Source organism: Aythya fuligula, chromosome 2, assembly GCF_009819795.1.
Source record: "Aythya fuligula isolate bAytFul2 chromosome 2, bAytFul2.pri, whole genome shotgun sequence".
Lineage (NCBI taxonomy): Eukaryota > Metazoa > Chordata > Aves > Anseriformes > Anatidae > Aythya > Aythya fuligula.
This window is the reverse complement of record NC_045560.1, coordinates 15,394,883-15,419,745: the sequence shown is the minus strand read 5'-3', so window position 1 is coordinate 15,419,745 and position 24,863 is coordinate 15,394,883. Positions and strand designations below refer to the sequence as shown.

At 39.7% G+C, this 24,863-nt stretch overlaps 1 protein-coding gene across 4 annotated transcripts in view; it reads right to left on the bottom strand.

The window, feature by feature from the left end:
- Positions 1–2,707: 2,707 nt before the first annotated feature.
- NRP1 (neuropilin 1) overlaps positions 2,708–24,863 on the bottom strand; it is a 111,750-nt gene continuing 89,594 nt past the window's right edge. Inside the window, exons 11-17 of one of the 4 annotated variants that reach the window (XM_032181597.1) lie at positions 23,676–23,780; positions 20,629–20,688; positions 13,347–13,484; positions 10,353–10,627; positions 9,756–9,849; positions 7,742–7,798; positions 2,708–6,462 (exon numbers count right to left, since the gene is read on the bottom strand). In XM_032181597.1, the coding sequence (XP_032037488.1) occupies positions 6,176–6,462; positions 7,742–7,798; positions 9,756–9,849; positions 10,353–10,627; positions 13,347–13,484; positions 20,629–20,688; positions 23,676–23,780 (1,016 nt within the window). In that variant the 3' untranslated portion in view covers positions 2,708–6,175. The remainder of the gene's footprint in view (positions 6,463–7,741; positions 7,799–9,755; positions 9,850–10,352; positions 10,628–13,346; positions 13,485–20,628; positions 20,689–23,675; positions 23,781–24,863) is intronic. The other 3 variants (XM_032181598.1, XM_032181599.1, XM_032181600.1) reach the window with 3 other exon arrangements.

Below are 24,863 nucleotides of genomic sequence, written 5' to 3'. Positions count from 1 at the left end.
CTCTTCCCTCTTCTGACACAGAGTATGTGGGCACTGAATGGGGCTATTTCATGCTATGCACACCTTAGTAATACATAATGTAAAAGTGTTTGGGAAGGGAGGGAAGCAAAAACTGGCACAGAGAAACATGTTACAGAGGAAAGGGAATCGGGGTGCTCAAAATTAAAATAATGCATGAAGAATGCCCATCTCACAGTCCTGAGATGCTGCCTGAGTCTTCAAAGGCATGTGTGCACCCATTTGCCTCTCTGAGTGAAGTTGTTCACCGTTTAGGTTCAGCTAATAGATGGGTTGGATCCCTTTCTTTCCTCTGTGCATGAGGAATTAAAAGCACATGGCAACTGCTTGAGAGGTTTCTGTAATGAAAACCTTTTTGGGGAACTTGTGAATTTTATATATATATATATATATATATATATATTGGCAAGGGAAAAACAAGAGAATTGAACATGGAAGTTTTTTTGCAGCTTGTGTCATCTGAAATATTTTTTTTTTTTCCTCAGGCAAGCCCTTCATCCTCCAGCCTCTTATCATTAAATCCTTCAGTCTGCATTATGACAACACCTCCTCCTTGTTTTCCTCAGTTGAGAGCACCACCTGATCTCTCTCTCTGGTACCAATGGCACTCCAGTAAAGCTGTCATTCCTTTTTCAATAGGATCCAGCTCACCTATGATGAAAATACAGCAGTCTGTATGGTGCACAGTGATGCTGCACAGTGACAGGGACATGAATTAAATGCCTAAGATGAATAAAAACAATGTAAATTTAAATAGGAGAATATGATTATTGAAGGTGAAATTAGGTTTGGAAACATGATAAGAATCCATCCATCTGTGAAAAGTGCCAGAAGATTTTTTAATGAGATTTTCAGCTATAACCATTGAAGCACCATCAGTCCTGAGGTGATAAGATTACCGTTTGAATGAGTGTAACTATGAGAATCGAACTGAATACAGGGAACTGACCTACTGTAGAAAACCAATTAGGATCTGCAGGGGGACTAATGGGCAAGGAAAACATCTATACAAAGTATCCCATGGAAAAAAAAAAAAAACACTTTGTTATAATTCAACAAACACTTGTAGATAGAATTGTGGTTATGGGTGACTAGATGCATAAGATAGTATAAAAGAAGAAATTAAAACTCTAATAAATTAATGTTGCTTGAACCTATATGCTGTTAGGCATAATGCATTGCAAAGGACAGGATAATTAAGGAATGGGAAGGAAATTAATTCTGGGATCTAACATCCGTAGTGTCTGCAAATTTACCTGTGATCTGAAAATCAAAACCAAATTGGACATTTGACTTTGGGAAAGCAGGTTAGGAGAACTGAATTAAAATAGACTAATTACACATAAGAAAAGACATATGAGCATCAAGTTTAGAAATATGCTAGTAGGCACAACTGTCCTTTCCGTGATGCCAGGGGCTTTACCCAACTGTATGTCAGCTGGGCTGCCCCTGCCTCTCCTGCGCATCTGCCTGTTGCTGTATAATATTTTATGTCCTGCTAAAGAGCAATGAAATGAGACTGGGTTCAGCACTGCAGCTACATGGCTGCTGATTTAGAGCTGGTTTCTTTGATTTGTAAAACGACAGGGTTTTCTTGTTTCTACCTGCCTAAGACCCCTTTTGCAGACCATGACCCTAATATTTGAACCTCAGTGTTATGTACTCCTGGCTTTGGCTTTCTTTAGATGAACAATTTGTTATTTCCATCTGGTCATTATTTTCTTCCAAGTTTACAGGTTATGGTGGGTTTCACTACCAGAATCCATGGCATTATTTTTGTCTTCATGCAGTCTATTTAGTGCAGAAAATGGAAGGCTTAGTGCTAAGTAAGTATTAGCTTCTGGATTAATCAATTTCCCCTAAATGAAAGAAAGATAATTTTCTTAACTTGAAATACTTGTCTCTCTTTTCTCAACTTCATCCTCAATGGATTCACTTCATAGATTTTTTTTTTCTTTACCACCCCCCCCTAATGTCATCCATGTTCCCTCAAATTGCCTTGTGGCTGAGTATCACAGAAACAAACAGAATGCAATGAAGTACATTCCTAAGGAATCTGGATTTAGTGATTGTATGAACAACCTTTACAACTAGCTTTTGAGAGCAATCCTCACTCTGACCACAAAGCAAAGTTTTGTTGGAAGCATTGCTGTAGTTCCATCTCATACTTTAAACAGATACAATGATGCTCTCTCAAGGAGGAAAGATTTGATACTTTCTCTTCAAGTGTCACAATCATCAAAAATATGGTAATAAATACAATATTTTTCCCAGTAGTAGTAAAGCAGCTGAGGTAAGTATGTCCATGCGCACTCAAACTAATGACATACTGTCAGTAGGTGTGTTGTTCATGTGTACAAAATAAAGGAAGGATTTGACAAATTTTAATGTGCAAAGTAATCAGTATCGAAACCATGGTGTTAAAACTATCCTAAACAATGAACTGTCCTACTGAGGTGTCTGTCCACTGTACACAAAGGTAGTTGAGACAATCAGATTAGATGAGAAAGTTAAGTTTAGAAATGTTCAGCAAATACCTAAAGCTAGCAAGATATATCCTAACTTTTATTCTAATTGCCTTCAAGCAAGTGTAACCATGATTAAAACATTGTGCTTGTTGCAAGATTCTAAAGAAAAACAGACATTTAATAAAACAAATCCATTTTAGTATAATAAAATACATCAGGTATGGGATATTTTATGAAAATGTTTAATTCAACTGTTTCTTTGGAATGTAGTAGTCATAGTTTGGAAATTTAAGTTACAGTTCAGTTCTATGTGATTTTTTTTATGCTACTCAGTGTCTGAGAATACAAATGTCATTTAAAGTTAAGGCTTCGCTGTTCATTTTGAAACAACAATTTACAAGTGTCATATTGTCATAGAAAATAAAAATTTCTGTAAAAAAAATTTGCACAAAGTTTTATGATGGTACAAAACATGAAGCAATAATATACCAGTAAAATGAAATCATTTTACTACAGAAGATTTTTATAGTTTTTCAATAAAGAAAAAAATATGTTATTTTACACTTTAAAAATTATGAAACAATCTAAAACAATATAAACTGAACATTTTGTAACACTGCCTTTACAAATTAATAACTTTATAAACATATAATTTTTTTTTAAATATATTTATCAGTGCAAGATACTTTTCAATGTAAAGTTGCAGTATCATTTTTCCTTTTTTGAAGGGCAACTTTCATTCTATTACCTTCAGAGAAATCAAATCTTCAGTGCTAGATCCTCATTATCATAGTAAGGTCTGAAGACCACAAAGGAGATACAATTCTTTTTATGTTTACTATTCTCAGTATGTTAAAAGATCACAGAAAAACAGACAAACAACCACCAGCTTTACTCTTCAAACAGACCAAGACCAAGAGCTGGTCCAGAATCTATTGAGATCCATGGGAATATTTAAAAAGTTTTTGAGTCTGGGCTCCCCAGTGGGATTTTCTCTTCAAGGCAATATATAAACGTAACTCTCAGGCTAGTGGACTAGAATTGTTTTGAGCTAAGGAGAATAGATCTTAACACACCTGAATCACATGGTGGTATGCTGAAAATAGTTTTGAAAAATCCTTTATCTTTGGGTTAATTAACTAGCTGCTGTGATACCATGATGGTCAACTTACATTGTAAGACATAAATGAAAATTCTGCCTCAGCCAAAGTGAGCTTGTCACTTGGGCCATTTCATGGTCTAAATTTTGGGCTTAATTTTCAGGTCTTACGTGATCCGTCTCACCTTCTGGGCGACCCAAGGTCTAGAGGCTGGGGAGGTAATTCTTACAATTTAGGCAAAGGTATGATGACCTGAAGTGTGTGTTTGAATATTCACTGTAGTCTCTGCTCTCAGGAGTTCTTTGAAGTTGCAACTATTCACTGTTTTTTTTTCTATTGAGTCTTCCTCTAAAATATTTTCAACTACCTACCTCATATTTTTAACATTTAGTCTCCCTCCCTCTTCTTCAATTTTTAGGTTACTGGTTTCCACAGGATTTTCTGTTTTGTGATTAGTTTCTCTTTTATGATTAGCATTGTTTACATTGGTAGATATGCTTCAAAACATTTAATTGAGAAATAGGGGTGTATTCTGTTGCTGTAGTAACTCAAGGGTGAATTAGCCCTTCTGTATTCCTAACCCTGGGCAGGATACTTCATTGCTCTACTACAAAATCAGTTTTGGAAAGGACTAACTCCAAAAGTCACAATCACTTCCCTGACTCTATGAAGGGAATTCAGTGAGGAAGGAGTTCAGGACTTTGCAGGACACTTCTTCCACCAGGTTTGCACTGGCTGAAGCTCCCCAGCACTGGCTGTGTTGTGGAGGTCACTGCAGGTGGCCTGGGGCTGCTCTCACACTGGTAGGATGGGAGAAACCCTCTGTCCTCTCACCTCCTCCTGTGCTCTCCTGAGCACAGCATACTTGTTTCTTTTTACCCTTCTGGACCAGCTGCATAAGCTGTTGAATTTTCTTCATCCAATAATATTTGTCCCTAAATATTAAAAAATTGCCACATAATCATTGAGCACATTTTCCTGACAGCTTAAATTAGCTCATCTCACTGAATCTATCACTATCTGTGCTTCTGGTCAAACAGAAACCTTGTGGTATGAGATTGTGGCCAGTCAGATATAACAGAATGGTACGAACATCCCCTACATACACTGTGGGATTTTATTCTGCCCTCAGTACCCATGTGCAAGCCAAATTAGCATTGATTAGCATGAAAATACAGGTTTACTGAGAGAACAGAAGTCTGATTCAGGTAGTGGCAGCAGAAGGAAAGTTTCTCATTTTAAAGGCAATTGTTTCAGTGAGGGATTCATTTTCCCTAGTGTAATTAACAGGCAAGTTGTTCAGGATAAAAGATGTGTTTCATGACTTCAGGAAAAAAGATACTGTCACTTTATGCTGTTAAGAAGAAACCCAAAGTTCGACTTTGGAGGGTAAAGTTAAGAATTTTCCCTTATTTTTTTTTTTTTAACACAAACTCTAATAAAATCCTTTGCCATTACCAGCATGTTAAAGCTGCAGTTTTCTTTCCTTGGCAATGGCAAATGTTTATGCAATCTACTCAGAGAGAGAAAGAGAGAATGAGAAGAAAAAGGGAGAGAGATTTTACATTTGAAAATACATTCTATATGAAAGAACAATAAAAGGGGATATTGCAGCTTTATACAAAAGGGTCAAGAGACATGAAGTTGAAATACAGAAAGCAGAACAATCGAGCCAGGTGGTCAAATCTGATTAGCCCTTGCCTTGCCTAGGCTACTTTCTTACCCTAAAATATACTTTTCTTTTAGTCAGTGAGCCATCAGTATATGATTAAAGACAAGGGCGCAACTGGAGTGAAGCAGAGCTGTAGTCAATGTTAACACAATGAGAAGCAGTACAAACAAAAAGGCACTTGAGAGGACATACACTAGCCAGTGCCAAGGACTTTTTTGTTTAGGTTTTAGGCAGTACACTCGGTTACCAGTTGTGTCTGATGATGGCACATACTCTTTTATGGAGTTCACAAGCACAAAATTTAGTACAACACTGAAAAACATCAATAAAATTTGACTGTATTGCTTCGTAAACAGAGCTGACACACTATATCGGTACTGATGCAGCAGTACTTTCAAAAACATCCTAAACCTTCTTTGCCTATGCACAACACGAGCAATTATACACAAATACAGGTGCAGGAGTCCACTAAATTGCTGTTACTCCAATAATTTCTGGGCACTGAGCTACAGACAGCATGTCCATCCAAAGGACCCCACTGAATACATTTTGTGACAGCATCTTGGATTTTGCACAGTAAAAACAAAATTATCCATTAACGGAAAACAAAAGAAAGGGAGAGAAAGAAAGACAAAATGAACTATAAGTCAATCATACTTGGTCTCAACACCAGCATTTGATTATTTCAAATAAAACCAACAGAAAAAGCAGACTGTACATGATTCAGATTGTTAACACAGATTGGTGTCCATGTTTATCGGTTACACACTCATTGAAGCTCCTGAGAAAAGCTTGGCTCAGTGTCATCAATGCACTTTTCAGCCTGTACAGTAAAAGAAGATCAACAGTTCCCCAGCACGACCGAGCTATGTCCTTCCATCTCGATTCTCTGAAACTTCTCCACTCACTTTATACCTTCATGCTTCCGAGTAAGAATTCTGTGTGTTTAGTTTGTCTTTCTTCAGTTTTACACCATCGACCAGTTCAAAATTGTAATTCTCCAGTGCAGACAAGTTCCTCTCTGACATCCCATTGTGCCAACAAGCACAGTACAGGACAACTCCACAGATGGCTCCTAAAAGCACCCCAAGTGCGCTCATGGCTATGATAGTAATAAGGATTGGATCTAGGGTTTTCAGGACGTTGCCTGGTTTCCTGGAGATGTCATCGTAGTCCTCATCTGTATGATATCGAGGCGTAAACCCTAAAATGGAGTAAAGAATTGCAAAATGTTCAGAACAGATTGGAGTTAGAGCTTTGATTGATGAGCTGGAAATTTAGAAAAATAATATAAAGGTTTTGGCATAAATTGCTACATAATTTGAAAACCTAGCTTCTTGGAGGGTATTCATAAACAGCTGAAAACTATAATGTGGCCCAAATTGTTGTTGATTTCTTCATACTGTTCTTCAGTCATTGAATCTGCTACATGATAGTAGGGGTCTGACTCTGTCTTGATTTACATAGGAGTCTTGGGAAAGAATAACCAGACCTTTTGGTTATATTTTGCCAGTTTGTGGTATTTAGCTCCAAAATGTTAAATAAATATTATACAGCTCAGTGTGAATACTTATAGTCTTAGACATTGATCAGGAATTTCCACTGAGTTTGAGTCTGTCTCCACTTCACTGACTTCAGGATTGGACTTTGAAATGCAAACAGGGACAGAACTGACACGGCAGAACACTCTGCCCCCTTGTGTAAAATATTCACTGGGTATCATAATGTTTTCCCTCACCTTTTTCAGTTTATTAAGGACATAAAATAGACTTATAAACTTTGCTAATTGTTGCAGGAAAAGCAAAAAAACTCTTTCAGGACAAATGCTGCTTTCACTGAAACCAATGATAACAATCCCATTGACTGTAACAGAAAGAAAAAAAAAAAACACCTAAGCTCTATGCCTGAAAAAGTGCGACTACATTTTATTATTGGGACAATATGACAATTATGATCCATTTAATGATCCATTTACAGCTATCATCATTGAAAACGATAATGCTTTGGTAGACTGGTCATAAAATGACATTTTCAGCAAGGTCTGAGAAATGATTAGCCTGAAGAGTTTTGAGCCTAATTACCTAGACACCGCATGAGACATAAATTGTAAGATATAATGATAGTTTTTCTTCAGCTTTGGGCATGCCTTCTAGATAACAAAGTATTATGGATCTATAGCGTCTGTATGTATAGATGCATGCAATGTAACAAATATATAAAAATATAATTTTAAATATTTGAGATAGTTATAAATGATAGAAAGTCTGTAAGATTGTGTGCCATAGAAGAATTAAAATATGAAACCCTTGGTATAAATACAATCTTTTTTAGAAATTGATCTAGATAAATAAAAAAAAAAAACACATAGTACTATAAGCAGTTAAGAGAACCAATCTATAAATAAATAAATAAATAGAATACAAAAATTCACATGAAAATACACTTTTTAATTCATGCTCTTGTAACAATAACACAATTTTTACCTGTTTGATTACTTTCTGGGTCTTCTTCATCTATTTCATTCTCCACATCAGTTGATTCTAATGAAGCAAAGAGAATTGACATTGATTATTAAGGTTACAAACACTGATTGACTATCATGCTGGCAATAATGGTATAGCAGATTTTTCTGTGTCAGAGCATCATTATGTCAGCTTGACAGAACTGTTCATTATGATGGGCTCTGAAAATTAATGGAGAAAAAAGAAGGATTTAAAAACTCCTCTCCACCCAATCTTGGCAGAATTTTAGAGTTATCAGCAGGGGTTTTCCATGCCTAGGATAGAGAAATCAGTGTGATAAATTAGCATCTCATTCATTGTATTTACAATTTTGGAGCCCAATTCCATAACACTTCATCAGTGAAGGCATAGTTAATCACAAGAACAGTTTCACTGACTGCAGCGAGACCACTCGTGTTTGGGCTGCAGACTGAGCTTTTGGCTTTGGCTTCTAAAAGGAGGACACTGCAGAAGGATCAGGTAGCATGCCCTGCCTCTCCTTCCTAGTAACAGTCACTCTGGTAGCCTAGGATGAACCCCAGGAGATGGACTGAACAATAAAGAGACTGTACAGTCTTCTTATTTGGCAATGAAATTACCATGTAGTGGAAGCCTGTCATGTTATCCCCAAATGGCTGTTAGCCACAAAGGGTGAGGAACACCCTCTATTATTGTTCTCAGTTGTGCTGCCAACTCAGATGGCGTAAGTTTATATTTCTGATGCCGAAGCTTCTCAGTTCTATTTCCTCTCCTATGTGAAAGTCATTGCTTAATCTCCATCATGAAGGACAGGATTCAGTTTCTTGTGTTTATCTGTGGGTGCTGCTGCCAAATTACATGCAGTATGCGATGCAGATATGATCAGCAGTGACTGGAATAACTCAAGACTGGCCAGAAATAAAACCTCTGAAATAGTGGCTCAAGAATAGCTTGGCTCAGATGTGGAACAGGCCATGATCTAACATTACTCAGTGATGTATGTCTGGGAGCTGGTGACTGTAGCAAACGAGGCACAGCAACCTCAGAGCTGCAGAACAGCACAGGACAGGTCAGGGGCCATTGCACCATGCTTGCACATCCAATGTGGGTTTGATAAAAAAAACTAGGATAGTCTTCAAGTGGTAAATGATCTAAAAAGAGTGAAGAAATTAAATTGGAATTTTGAGCATTACTTAAGGCAGGTAAGAGCGTTAGGAAAAGCAGAATAATTTTAAGAGTACATCAATAAAAACACAGGGAGAAATGTGAGGATGTGAACATGCTGTGACCCATCAGTAGGGTGCCAGTTCTGAATCACAGAATCACAGAATCACAGAATTTTCTAGGTTGGAAGAGACCTCAAGATCATCGAGTCCAACCTCTGACCTAACGCTAACAGTCCCCACTAAACCATTTCCCTAAGCTCTACATCTAAACGTCTTTTGAAGACTTCCAGGGATGGTGACTCCACCACTTCCCTGGGCAGCCTGTTCCAGTGCCTCACAACCCTTTCAGTGAAGAAGTTCTTCCTAACATCTAACCTAAAACTCCCCTGGCTCAACTTAAGCCCATTCCCCCTTGTCTTGTCACCAGGCACGTGGGAGAACAGGCCAACCCCCACCTCGCTACAGCCTCCCTTGAGGTACCCATAGAGAGCGATAAGGTTGCCCCTGAGCCTCCTCTTCTCCAGGCTGAACAAGCCCAGCTCCCTCAGCCGCTCCTCATAGGACTTGTTCTCCAGGCCCCTCACCAGCTTCGTTGCCCTGAACCAACAGACTGCATCACTGCAGTACAAAGGTCAGCCTATGAATTAAGCTATAGACCACATCAGGGTGTTTTCAGTGCAAACTTTCCGATATAGGCAGTAATTATGCGTCCCTTTCTCACAGAAAAAGCAAACAAACAGACAAATAAACAAAGAAAAACAACCAAAACAAACAAACAAAAAAACAAACAGCTACCTAAATAAATCATATTTTGGATGAGATAGCAATACATTCTTCCTATTTGTACTTACTTCTGCAATCTTCTTGTGCTACGTGATTGTCAATATTAATATCGTCCACAGCAATTCCTCCATTTCCTTTTCCAATTTCTCCCTCTATAACCACCTAGCAAAACAAGATAATTTTCACATTGTTTTCATGTTAACACACAATTGAAGCATTCAAGAAATTTTAATTAGCTGTTAACACATGTCTCCAGTTGTCACGATGCCATATTACATATACTTTGACTGTGGCCTGTCAGTCAGCACTGTAAGTCTTTCTGAACATACACATGCAAATGTGAATGTATATAATGCCATAACTTCACTGAAGTCTTCTATATCAGCAGCAAAACTGTGGCAAGGATGCAGTTTTGTGACAGATGAGAAATGATTTCTAATGTATTTATTTGGCCTTCTATAACAAATTGCTTGTATCACTGTCATCTGAGATGCCATGAAATATGCCACTATTATTACTGTCACAGCAGCAGCACCTCATCTGTAGGTATAAACCTGTCTACATAAATCCTCCAGTGACATTTTCTGCTAAGGCGTATGAAACATGACCAGCAAGGTCTTACTGGCATCATCTCTGTCAGTGTAGCGAACAGCAGCCACACTCACCTGGTAGTGTTTCACAGACTTGTGCAGAAGAACACGTCCCTCCTTCCAGCAGTTTGCCTGGTGCCCACTCAGGGTCCAGAGCACCTGGTCGTATTCATCTGGCTTTTGGTACCGCAGCTTGATCTTCAGGGTGCCAACGTGCGGGCCGCTCATGTGGTACCAGAAAGTCATGCAGTGGGCAGAGTTCTGCGAGTAAATCACGGGGCTCAGCAGCCGGGCAACTTTGCCTTTCTGGCTTTCGTCAGCTTGTGAGTAAATGAAGTTGCCATCTCCTGCTGTGACAGAAGGACTGTGTTAGGAATAGTGACCAAATGTCATTTTCTTTGTTCACCTAATAAACCCCAGTCACAGCCACCCGTGCTCATGTTGCCTCCTGCCAAGTCTCACAGCTGAGGGTGGTGCTCTGAGAGCTCTGGGGAAGCACACGTGCTCCAAGGAGAGTTTATTTCTGCTGGCCATTGTCTCCTGTGCTTGCCAGGATGGCCTGTGCCAAGAATTGCTCAGGAAAGGACGCAAGAGCATGTTCAGTGTGACAACGTATGCTGCACTAGTCAGTGGGCACCTCTTAAGGAGAGCCAGTCCTCATGCAGCAGGCTTGGCAGAAATCCCATGGGCCTGCTCCACACTGATTGTGCAAAGAGCTATTTTAATCTCTGTTTAGTCTGTGTTTGAGAAGGCAAGGTTAGAATGGAGCACTGGAGAATAAGATAGCTGTGAGCAGCTATGGTCTGAGATCAGGAACTGAAATCTAAATGGTGTTCCTAAATCGAGTTATACTATTGTCACAAATTGTGCCAGAGATATTCCCTTGGATTTTGGCAATAACAAATTGGGCTCCATATTTTTGTGAGCCATTTTCCAGAAGATTAAGATTATGTTTGGTATTTTCTGAAGAGCAGAATGGATCTATGCATGTTGAAATCTGAACACTGGATCCCCTTAACTTTGAAAATCATTTGCTTAATCACACCAGGAGGGAAGCAGGGGGGAATGTGATTTGGTAACAAGATGCTAAGTGAGATACTGACTACAGTGAAGTGCTTGTAATTTGCACTAGCAAAGCAGTCATTTCAGTCAGCTCTTGAACAGCCTATTTGTAGAGGATTAGGGTAGAAAACTACAAAGTTCACCTGTTGTGGGTGAGGAAATTGCATACATGATATAGTCACATAACAGGATGGAAACAGCATATACTGGCATATTTATTTGCCTATATGTTCTTTCCAACTTTGCTTCTGTGTAGAGAGCAGCACAACATGTGTGCAAATCTCATCAAAGAATGGTGATAGGGAAATCCAAAGGGAGGAAAAAAGAAAAATAATCTCAGATGACCCAACTGGCCAAAATTAATCATAACGTACATTTTGAAGTGGTGTATAGAATATCCTGCTGTCATAAAGCAATTGCTGTTGAAGATCACTTCTGTGGAGTTTCTTCAGCTTTATACAAGTAAAGCTGAGAGCAAGATATACCTGGGGATTGCTCATTGCTGTTCTGCCAATGTGCAAGGTGGCTTTGCTGGGTAATGGCCACACTGAGGGGCGTGGTTGGGATGGCAGTGCCATACAGACTGCTCGTGGTCTGTGTTCACACCCACCCCACCCAGATGGCAAATCTGCCACATGAAGGAGCCCTTGGAGTTGAAGGAAAATTCTGGACAATATTGAAAGTGAGTGTAGCAAGCAGCAAAAGGAACTGCCTGTAAGACTTATTGAAGTTACAGTTAATGGAATGGATAAGCCTTCTGCACCAGCAGGGCCCAGCAGAAACAACAAAATCTCATTTGAAAAATATCATTTTTTCATCTCTTGATTGAAGACAGGTTCAGTCTCTCTATAATCCTTGGTGGCAAAGTGCAGATAGCTCTCATTTCCAGAATATTATTGCAGTGCTGGGTCAGGAACTCTGTCTTCATTGTCTTAATTAGAGCTTTACTTATGCATGCCTTTTAGATTTTGTCAGTCTCTGGCTAACGTAGCTTTTAACCTCCTTTCAATGTCAGATCCTACTGAGCCATTTCACTTTACTTTACATCAATTTTTCCACCATTACAGCCTTCACTTCAGCTAACTGCATTTAGTTAATTTGATGCCATTTATTTGTACAATGCCATTTATAGTCAAAGTATTATAAGTTTCTTTTTTTTTTTTTTCTCTGAAACTACTGTACTTGTCTTAAGATTCAATTGAAAATGTCTCAGAATTTAAAAAGTCCAATTTTGTCTAATTTCCTTGTCATTCTCATTAGGCAAAGGGGTTGCAGAAGTGGGAAGGGGGGGTTCATCTCTAACACATTTGATTAATCTTCATGTATGCAAGGGAGAACACTGAAGTGAGAGGCTGTGCAGGTCACACACTACCTCCCCTTCTCCACTAGCCAGCAGCATATTTATTGCCTAATTATGTAAAGCCATGAGTTAGATACTACAAAACCAACCAATCGATTTCCCAGGGTAATAATTCTGGAAAAACTCTGTGTGAGCAAAGGGATCACTGTAATCTTCACCAACTCTTGTTGGAGAGGAGGAGGACATGGAAACAAGTCCATCGGGGAAGTTTTACTTGCAACACCTTTCTGTAGCAGACAGTAACTATAAACAGGAATAGTTCATGAGGTTTGTTCAGGACGGTATCATTTGGTAAGTTATATTTGCAGAATATTTGGCTATTCTTTTTTTTTTATTTATTTTATTTATTTTATTTATTTTATTTTTTTTATTATTTTTTCCCTATCCTGGATGGCAGTTATCCAAAGTCTAGTCAGAAGGAGGGAATATCTTCAATTCCTGACCATAAATGATCTTTATTCCCCAGCAGAAGGGACAATTATGGTCAGTTGTGTCTACATATAATGGATCAGTTTGCCCAGACTTATCTTTCCCACAATACATATTTTAGGTATAACTCATGCTCCTGTGGTTTTGGAAGGCATCTTGGTATAAAACAGAACAACTTATTCCCATGTAAAATGCCTAAATCATGAACTCATGATTACCTGTGTGGTCTTGAATTGGACCAGTTTTGCTGGTCAGAATTGCCCACTTCAAATCCACCTGGTTGTCATGTTCCCAGTGGCACAAAGTCTTGTGAGATCCCCAGCCAAACCCACAGTTGAAGTTGTATATTGGCAACTCTGCAGGAAAAGAGAGAAAAGAAGGAAGGAAATATGATTATTAATTGCATTATTCAGATTTTTCATTTCAATACCAAATTTCAAATTTCATTTCAAATATTCATTTGATATTTAAGGGAGCCATTCCCACTTGAAAGTCTGAGAAGCCATAACAAGAGCAGCCTTTCTAGGAAAAAGATGAAGAATGGCTATGTCTAGTAAATGAGATACCTGTTTTTTGTCTTTTTATGAACCATATTTTGTGATATTATGTCATTAGACTAATTCATCTGATTTGCCCACATTGTCTGGTAACTCTGTTGTAATATATATGACTCAGAAAGAAAGCTCTGGCTTATCAGATACATTCACTGGTTGTTAATACACATTTGCACCATAACTGTGCAACAAATCACAATAAGATTTGGATAAAAATAAGAAAAGTCAGGAACACTAGTGGAATGTCCTTGTCCATAAAGGATTTCTGGTGAAATGTATAGTACGTGGTTTCAGTGAGAAACAGTATTTCAGCATCTTCCAGACAAACAGGCCCACAAGATGGCAGCATTGAAATGGACAAATTGAGACAGAAAAGGGACAAATGTGGCTGATTGCCAAGTGAACTGAAAATAAGCTTCAAAACAAGCTCCACGTAAAACAAGGGAAGTCTGGTATTATGGTCAGGATGAGATCATATCTTGTTTTCAGCTTCTCTTCAATTCTGCCCAAAGGTTTAATACCTAGTAGCTTATTTTATTCAATACAACTTGGAATTTGGTTGGGAAGATTATACAAAGATAGCACATAAATCCCTTATTTCTTATTTTCAGAACCAGTTTGAAATCTTTTGGGTTTTTGATTTCTACCCCACTGGTATGAACTTTTACCTCACCTTGAGCAATGGCAACTCCCACTAGAGCAATACCCTTTCTACGGCAATGTTACCAAATTCTGAAGTCTATTCTCAGACATGACTCACGCCTTATTAAAGGAAAAAAACATAGGTTTAATTTAACAAGATGCTTTGTGCAAATATGAACTGAGAACAAAGGACTCTGTGCTCCCTTCACTATCAGCTCTGGGGGAACAATTGTGTTCTTTTGCTATCTCTCCCATTACTTAAAAATAAAAATTAATAATAATAATAATAAAAAAAAAGAGAGAGAGGTAATGTAAAACTTAGAATGTCTTTTGTTTATTGTGGGAAAATACGGAGAAATGTGGGAAGTGAGCTGGGACCTGCAGCCAGGCAGACCTCTGAGGTGGATCTCCTTCAGTCTGAAGAGGCAAAGACCTTCTCCACACAGTGAGCCGCCCAGGGAAGACTGGAAAGACTTTTGAACTCACAACCCAGATTTTAATAGGAAGTAAACTAGAACTGTTATTTTATGAACCTCAAAGAAAACCTCAAGTGAGTAGGTTAAGACAGGACAGATACAAAAGGGGTTCATCTATCACTCTCTCCTTGCCCTTGTTCAGTGAGACCTTGCTCCCAGACAAAGTTTTAACTCAACTCACCATATTCCTGCATGGCAGCCACGGTGCCCTCTCCCCTCTGCCCCTCCCCAAAATGCCCTTCTGTCAACAGAGAGGTCTGGGTTCATGGTAGATCCCATCCATCCCCTCTGCTACAGCAGCTCAGCACTGAGCCCTGTCTCTTCTCCTGCCTTTCATCTGCCCCATCCCGCCCACTGCCCCCACCCTCCCGCCGGCCTCCGGAGGGGTCTACCCGACATTGTCACGGATGCGGCATCCTAACTGGGAACAAATGAATTAAACAGATACTGTCTGTTGCAGGAATTCAATGTGGAGAAAACGTGTTTCCTGGCGGACCCCAGCCCTTTCTAGGAAAGGGGAATATTGTGGTGAATAATCTCTCTTTGGGCTCACAACGTTGAAGAAGCAGAACTCAGCCTGTGCACACATGGATACAGAAAGGCAATTCATTATGTTTCTTACTTCAGTATTTTTTTTTTTTTTTCCTTCCTAGACAATGGGACCGTGATCAAAGAGCTCTTGGCCAAAAGGGGACATCTGAAAATCAAGGGGATTTTTTTTTTTTTTTTTTTTTTTTTTTTAAAAGAAACAGAGTGACATTGAAATGAATTAAAGGGTTTTAAATTTGTGAAAAATATCCTTTCATTGTCAAGGAGGCCTAGAGAGAGCTGTATTGCATGGCTTTGACATCAGAGCCATGAAACAGAACTTTAAAAAAGGCCCTAGAAAACCTAAAACAAAATTAATCTTATTAATCCCAAAGGATTATATAATGCAAAGCTTGTGATAGCCTGTGTGGTATTCAAACCAAAAGAAAGGAGAACAGTGGTAGAGAGATCACATATATTTGAAGATGTAACAGCATAAATGAGAATATAACACAAAGAGACTGAAAGGACAGGGATTGTTTGACTCTGAATAAAAATAAATAGCAGAGGACACAGGAGAAATATATAAATAGGTGAAGAACCTAGAGAAGGAAGATTACAATGTTCTGTTTTCTCAATTTTGTAGCCCAAAAACCATGAGGCATCCAGTGAAGTTCAATACTGATCAAAGGAAATACCTTCTCATACAGTGTGAACAACACTGCTTCCCTTGAATGCTGCTAAAGCTAAGCACAATTCGAAGAAAACTGGACATTGAAACAGATGAGGAAAATATCCAAAATTTAATTGTTAATTCTAAAATGCAGGGAGTCACAAAAGCCTTTTGCTTCATGGTTTGAAGCAAGCTCTGAACACTGGGATTAGAGTGAGAGCTTCAAAGCAGGACTAAATTTCACAGCAGCATCTAATAAAGATTTTTTTTACACTTTCATTTGAAACATATAGGCCAGTAAACTGGCAAAGAGCCTAAGTCTGATATGCTTTGGCCATGCCTGTGTTCCTTGGCTTTGGTCTCACAGACAGCATAGACTAACATAAAAATGAACTTCTTTTCCATGCAGAAGTTAATGAGAATCCCCTGAAACTGAGCAGGATTAGGCATGTAACCTGCTCACAGTCAGTTACTTTTTGCTAGGCCCTTACTGTTTTCTCAGAAGTGATCATGTTAATGCATTCCTTAGACAATCACAGCAATGGAACTGAAGGTCAAAGGCAAGGCATTTCAGAGTTCTCTCATTTTATGGGCTCCTTAAACATGCCATCTCTTATTGTCTATTCTTAAGTCTCTTCCAATACTTCTCCCAGGGACCCATAAAAAGAAAAAATAGACCTGCTAGCCAATTAATAACAGACACTTGTAGCATCAGGATAGGTTCATTAGTCGTATGGACAGGAGGACTGTCCCAGGAAAAGATATAATAGTTCAATTCTTCTATTAAAGGTCCCAGGGGGCTGATACAGTAGCTCACAGTAAGCTACAGGCAATCTGTCCTCTTCTTTGTCCTTGAACTATAGCTTGGCAGCTCTTGGGGAAGGAAGGAAAGCAGAGAGGAAGGAAGGATGAGTAGCATTTGGTGGGCTCCCTTTGCAGCACTGGCCCATTCCCCTGCTAAGATAATTCCCTTGCCAAGAGGTGATTGATCTTGGGGTTTGTGCCTATTGAGAGGATGAAGAAAACCAGCTATTATGTAACTAAATAGCACCACTTCAGATGAGAATCTGAGAGGGAGGTGTGACGAAATCCCATATGTCTTTTTGAAAATGTAGGGTACGTGATACTGAATTAAAACAGATTTATCCTCTCAAAGAATAGCCAACAGCTGTACTTCTTGACCACATCTTGCTCACAGCTGGAGCCATTACAGCACACGAACAAGAAAGTCATTTGAAAATCTAGTTGAGTGAGTTTCTTGCAAGTCCATTAATCTTTTGCAGCCCACAGACTTTGACATATTTTTATAACTCCTCTGACAAGAGGCAAGAAAGAGCATGATGGCATTAAAAATGCTATGAAAATTCTCTATAGGATGCTCTTGCCAAAGGGTACATCAACATTAAAACGGGAAATTACAAACATAATTTGGACCACTTCAAAGTAGTATATTGGGTCTGATTCTTATTTGCATTTCACCTTTTTATACTGCTTATGCTGGTGGCATAGAATTACCTTAAATGATAGTAAATTTTAATTTAAGTGCTTTAATATCCCTTTACATCCCTTTATTGATGCAAAGTTGTCCTGTCATAAATGAGGATCAGACCTATTCTATCTTTAAATTATTTCTTTGTGTAGATTTTAACCTCAGGATTTCTTATTTATGTTTTCCTGAAATACCTCCTACATGTATGAAAAACAAGATAAGTTAGTTCTTAAACACTGCTTTACAAAGAACTGAGCTTACAGTCTGAGAGCACATAATGTAAATAAACTGCTTGCTCTGGATGTAAATAGCTAAGAGTAAAGAGTTTCAGATATTTCTGTGGAATTAAAAGAGATGTGTTCAAAAAGGCTAGATGTTAGTGAGTCGTAGGACTGAGGCCTGAAAGGTATTTATCTTGACAGACAAGTTTGCTAAAGGCACCTTTTTAAGTCTGAGGAGCAAAGTAGATCTTATCTTAAAAAAAATCAAAGCTTTAAACATTTTCAGCAGTTTGAAATCATGATTCTTTTTTATTTTCTTACAATTCAGTCCCCTTGAAATGAACTGCAAAAGTCTCTAATGGAAAGCTTGTTTATAAACAAGGCTTTCCAGCTATTTGCACTTAACTGTTTCCATAGGGTATGAAAGCTGGCGGGAATAGGATAATCTCAGGCTTTGACACACACAAGCGTGTTAGTCTGGGATAACAAGATTAGGAGTGTTTGCAGGCATGAGTGCAGGCAGGAGGACAGCAATACATGGTGTTAGCACGTTTTGCAGAAGTACCTATGCCACGGCAGGAGCTGGTAGTGAGAGGGCTGGAAAACATGCCCCAGATCACCGTGGCATGAGCTGTTGTGGCTGGCAATGGCATGCGTAGCTCATGCAGGGTTACCCGCAGGAGCCTGCATCTTGCATCTGTTCCTCAATAGCTCTTTGGCTTGGAGGTCACCATTTGCCTCGAGGTGTATTAGCATCTTAAGGTAAACCTTAGGGGTAATTATGGCTGAAGCTGAAGGCTCAGTCCTTGGTGTGTTAAACGGATACCTTGTTCAGCTTGAGAATAGCTGGAGCGTGCTGATCCCCTGATCCTTGGCCAGCTGGGGCCAGGGGGGCCCAAGCAGCTCTGTAGCTTCAAGGCTAGTTTAAACTATTCCATTTGCGGCTGCTGTAGCAGGCTTTTGCTCCCTGCAGCATGGCCTCTGGCTTGGACACACTTTCTTGTGCCAAAGAGGTCCAGCCGTGCCCCCTCCACAGAGGGAGATGCACCACCGCCATGCCAAGAAGGCTTTCCCCATGTTGAGGGGAATTACTGGCTGCCCCTTTTGGGGAGTTTTCTGGCTGGTTTTCAGTGAGGGATTACGAAGCAGCTGGAAATCTTTATGTCTTAAACTGCAGATTCGGGAAACCTTATTTATTAGCATCTGACTGAACTTTGTCTATGATCTTTGTAATGTGCTGCCATGTGGGAGCCTGGGGTTTGGGATGTGAACTTGTCCCTTATTCCCCGGAAGGAAACAGCTCCTACCAACACAATGCAGGGAAGTAGCATTGGCATGCTCTGAAGGGAACCTCATAAACTTCTTCAGTAGAGAAAAAACTTGGCTCATCATGCAGTAAACGAAGGTGGTGCAGGAGGGAAGTAAGGAGAGAAAATGAGGATATCTTCATCTCTGGCAGAAACAGTCAATCTATTATTGGAGAGTCCCACCCAAGCCAAAGGGATTAAACACAACCTGTAACTGCATCTGGCACTGTGGAGGAGCGAGGAAAACTGCATACCACAGAGGCACTTTATGAATTTTCAATTAGCATTTGTTTAAATGCAAGAAAACAGTCAAAAGAACTGTAAAATAAATCCTTCATTTCAGCCAAATAAAAAGCTGCAAGATCATTTCAGACAGAAAAATCCAAATGTTCTACTCAAAAAACACTGTGATACCTCCCTCCCCTTCCCCAACCTTAAATTTTGGGTTTATAGTAGAATTGCTGGCTGAGGGAGAGTAGCACAGAGAAGTGTCTTGAGAAGTCAATGGTACCCCTCAATCTGCCTCACTCATACAGCAGGGCAGAGGTAGAAATGGTATATGCTGACCAAGCAAACTGTACGGCCCTGGAGACAAATTTTAGGGACAGTAAAAGCAATATCAGAATGAAGAGGCCAAGATGGGGAGCAATGTCAGAGAGAAGCCAGCTCTATCTCTTTAACAGCTGGACACCACTGGTGTCCTGTAGGAAATTTTTGCATTATTAGTACCTTTCTTCTACTTGAAGCAAAAGAAGTTTGTGTCACATAGTTGAAGAAACAATGATAAACACTTACCCACCCTGTTAATAAATCACTTGCAAGACTGTGCCTGATGGCTGTGACTGTACCTTAATGGAGGAAATGGGAGTAGCTGAAAACTGACCTCCTTACCGCTCTGCAATCAGTAATGCACAGAGCTTTAAACTGGTGTTTCCAGTCTCTACGGCTCAGATTTTCTGCCCAAATCTGTCCACTCTTCCACTCCCAGTAAATTGTACAGGATATTAAAAAATGCTATGAAAGCTGTGGAAGGAGCAAAGTAAGGATTTTAAAAGCTGCTAGTCATTGTATTGATTAACTAAAAAGGACCTGCTGCCAGTGACAACTTGTTTCTCCCTTTTCAAGTTTGTGGTAACAGTTTATGTAACCCCATTTTGAGAAAAATTGCTAGAAAACAATATTGTAAAACTGCCAGCTCCCTGGTGGAGAAAACTGGCAAACTTTACTTGTCTTAGTTTTGTAAAACCATGTATATAAATAGTGAATGGCTTGTGTGGCTCTGTTTTTGTTTTCCTGGAGTTCGCAAACACACTTTGTGTCACTGACATGCCACATTTAAAGACAGTGCACTGTGCGATTAAGTTAGTTCAATTTTGTCAGCATTTGGCATTTGCTGATGCAGAAGGAAATCTTGTTCTCTACTGTGTCTACATGTGGATGAAAGGAATAAAATATTTACTGTACAGAGCTGAGAGACCAGATGCTTCTTTACTTCAGAGACTTTTAGGGAATGGGGAGTCAGGAAGTGCTGCAATTCATTATTTTGTCTCTGGCATGAAATTTGGGTATGGAATTTATTACGTTTTTCATAAGATTTTTTTTCTTTTTACCTGGTTGTAACGTGTTGTCTATTACTGTTGGCTTTTCTGTATTCAGCACTGTAGTACCACCTGGAAAAGAAATTATGCATGTCATGATACATGGGACACAACAAAGGACACAGCAATCATCAGGAATATCCTATATATAAATCTGAAATACTACCACCTTTACTAGACATGTAGGCAACTAAGTATGTGAAGCATGAAAATGTGACATTAAAGGTCTGGTTTCCTTTATAAATAAATAAATAAGGAAATTAGATTTTGTCTTTAAATAAAGCTTTCTGTCTTTGGAGTCCTTGCAAACACCAACTAATCAATCCTTGCCATGTCCCTATGGTTGTCATCACTTTACAGAGTGATTTGCTCAAAATCACATGGGATGTCAGTGACTGACCTTCCTAGCCCCTCTTAACACTCACCAATCTGTGCATTCAGCTATGACATGCTTGCCACATCAAAGACCTGAGATCCTCCAGCCCCTGCTGTGCTGGGTCCTCCCTGTGCATTGCTTCTCAGCTGCGCTGTGGCCCCAGCTCACAGGAGAGGTGTGTGGGAATTGCCCAAATTTTGGCTATCATCTAAGGCAGGTTTCACTTCTGTCTCAAAGAGCAGGAGGAATTAAGAACTTTCCCTTTGTCTTCTTCTTCAAGCAGTTGAAGAAGAGGTGAGCGGGGTCATGGCCCTCTCCCTAAGCCCACTAATTTTAAAAATACTTGACTTTTTTAAGGTAAGCCTCATATTGATAAAGGAAACAAAAAGTAAATTAGCACAATTATAAATGCGCAGTGGGGTGCTGATTACCAGTCAATGGCTTTTCTCTTCTCCAGCAAGCAAGTACTTAAAGCATTATAGAAAGGATGACTAAGATGACTTCCAATGAGAATGAATGCCTGAGCTATATCAGCTTTATGTTTGTGAGAATGATCTGATGGGAAATGCTATACGCCACGCAAATAGAGCAGCTCTGTATGGGGTCCAAATAGAGCAGGAAGGAATCTGGCCTACAGCACAATTATAGTTAATTGCGAGGAAGGCTTCATTGTGATACTCACATATGTGCGAGTACCATCAGGGAAGTGACTCTAGCAGACGTACCCGCGAGAACGCAGGCGCCACACTCACACTGGCAGAGGATGGAAGCGGGGAAGGCACTGATGAAACCCTTCTGCCTTTCTCTGCTAGCCTTAATGGGCCATAAGATTTACATACTTTCCTTCTATGCATTTTGGAGTAAGAAAAGAATATTTGCGATGAAATTATTGGTAAAATCACTTCTGTGCATTTTTGTGTTACATGTAGCATCATAAGTAAAACACTGAATTTCTGCAGTGTCCACAATTGAGCATGCACTGGCCAGGGTTTCTAGGTGGTGTAGTAAATTATACTCAAGTGTCTGCACTTTGGTAGAAGGGCAATGTAGTAATTTTCAATTTTAGTAGTGAAAAAGGTTCAGTTACCCAGAAAGCCGGTGTTCAGGAAGGCTGATGGCTGCTCCCTTGTCTTAGAGGTTATAAATGTCTCCCTAAGCACAGCCTACAAAAATTGCCAAAGGGAGTTTCTTCTGCTCAATAACCTTTCCCTAAGGGATATGCGGGATGCAGTCCTGAGCTGCCTGAAGCACACAGACTATGAGCAAGTGAAGAGGAAGGTGCCTGCATAGATCTCTCTCCTTCCCCTCACACAGCCTCTATGTGAAATGTGTCTCTACCTATTGGGTCTTGCAAGACAATCGTCAACGTAGGGTTTTGCAGGAAGCCCCAGGGTTTTCTGACCTGACACTCTGCTTTCAGAAAAATAAAAAAAATACAATGTCTAGTAATATTGAAAGCTTCCTGAGCTACCTTAACACGATACAGACTATTTTATCAGACTCCCTGCATGGCTCTTTTTCATAAAGAATAAGATTCATCTGGAACACTGATTTGAAAAGCAGTGACAGTGACTGTGCAGTGTCTTTTCTGCTCAAGAATTGTTTTTCAATATTTGATTTGCAACATGCATTTACATGAGACATTGGCAAAGCTCAGAAAGCTGAAACTGCACTTTCATTTGTATCTGCTGTCAGATGTTCTACTTGGCTGCTTCCAAAAAGCTGATCTCTCTCTTACCTAAGATTTCCCAAAGTCCTCTCGGACAGCTATTGCCAGGTTTTAATGCTATTTTATGTCATGGATATAAGAAGCAATAAACATTTATTAGATAAGCACACCAGGGAGAGGTGATGAAATAACCTGTGTTGCTCTGTCCAAAAATAAGCTTAGCTGCTGTAGCAGTATGGATCTGCTACAGAAAGATCTCCTCAAATGGGCCCAGAGCTTTGTGGAGCAAGTAACCTCCACAAAGAGAAAAAAAAATGTAGCAGTGCAGCTGTATCAGAAGAACAGTGGCTTGGTGCAGAAGGGAGAAAACAGGAAATTTAAGAAGCTTTCTCCCTTCCAAATGCAGACTACGCTATGTCCCTCCCTTCTATTTTTCTGCTAGTGATGGCAGTTTGGAGAATGTCAGCCCCTCTGTGTCAGTAATGCAGTGCTGGTGGGGAAAATCATGGAAATGTTTCCGGTGGTGTATGTGTGAGTATGCTTTGATGAAACAAATCTGCTTTGTTTCTGTCTGAGAAAGATTTGGGGCTGATATTTGAGTCCTACGCTAAATTTTAGGTGTGGAAGAGTGTATGCATCTTCAGCTTAAACAATATTTCATTTTGAGATCTTCAGTCTCAGACAATAAATCTCAAAAGGTTTGTCCATCTTTTTTCTTAATAAGAGGAAGTTTGATTAGGACATTTGATTAGACACAATTCCTGCTCAAAAATATGCCCTCTGTTCCAACTAGTCACTATTATTTGCTTCAAAAATTACATAGCTGAGAAAACAATCAAAAGTATTGTCATATATAAAAGGCAGATGCCTATGTTTTGACAGCACTGACAATACAAACTGCATACCAATGTCCATTTATGCTGAGTGATTAAATCAGTGCAAACATTTAGCTGGTTACTGGCGATGGGTATGAGCTACAATGAAGCTGCAATGGAATGAGGATGGTTTCTGCACCTGTCAGTTGGTAGTCATCACCTGTGCCACTGTGACAGTTCGCCTGGTCATCATCACACTCATCTACAGGCTTGCCTTCGGAAACGGTAGGAACAGCAGTAGGAGCTGAAACAAAATCCAGTTGCTTGGTTAAAAAGTGTGCTGGAGAATCAACATGCAATTGGCACTTACATTTTGATGAGTACCATATGCTGTCATTGTGTGTCATTTTTGAGGAAAGGAGCAACTCTACTTTGCAGGTTAGTTAGTATTTCTTTGCAATGGGAAGTACCTGTTCTGCCTCCTGCCCTAGGGCACTCTGCTGTGTCTGAGCTCAAGGGCTGAGCGGAGCTGTGCAGCAAAGCCCTGGACTGGCTGATGAGTGCTTGTTCCTAAAAAACTGGAGTGAAGGTCTGGCAAAGCAGAATGGGAGTCTCAGGGAAGGGTAGAAAACCCATGATTTTATTGCATGGCCAAAGCACCAGTGAGTGGGCCTGTACCTAGCAGCAGGAGGGCTCCGTGCTCAAGGTGGTGATTCTGCAGCACCTGCCACACTGCCAAAGAAACCTCTCTGCAGAGCACGTACAAGAGAGGAAATGTCTGAAAAGAGTCCTGGTAACAGTGACAGGAAGGCAGTATGATGTAGAATCACTTTGTGCTCAATGAGATGATCTGGAAGAAGTTTCTTTTGTTTTTATTGAAGTTATAAATAAGTAAGACATCAATGATGTCAGTCATCCCTCCTGGCCACCTGCTTGCTTCTCACTGGTGATGACTTTCCGGTAGCTGCTCCATAACCAGTAAAATCTGACCTTCGTTATTACAATTAAGGTCTTGAGATTTGTGAAAGATGCCAGAAAATATATCTAAATCCCAGTGTCTGCAAAACATATCACATCTGGAAAATCGGGATACAGATACCTGGTGTTATGTTTAAGTTTTATGTTCTAAGTATAGTTCCCTGGCTTAAGATAACCAGACTGGGAACATGGTCCAGGCTTCGCCTGCTGTCTACTGTTATTTTCATTAACAATGCTTTACTGTATTATTAGCTGTACAATAATGCTTCTCTTCCTTGGATTCTTCTTTGTCCTTCTACTGCCCCTGGAGTCCACTGGCCACATAAGGTATTAAGCACTTGGACTCATAATGTCAGAAGGGATGGTAGTTTCTGAAGTAGCTATATTCTGGGGTGAAACAAGGAACCCA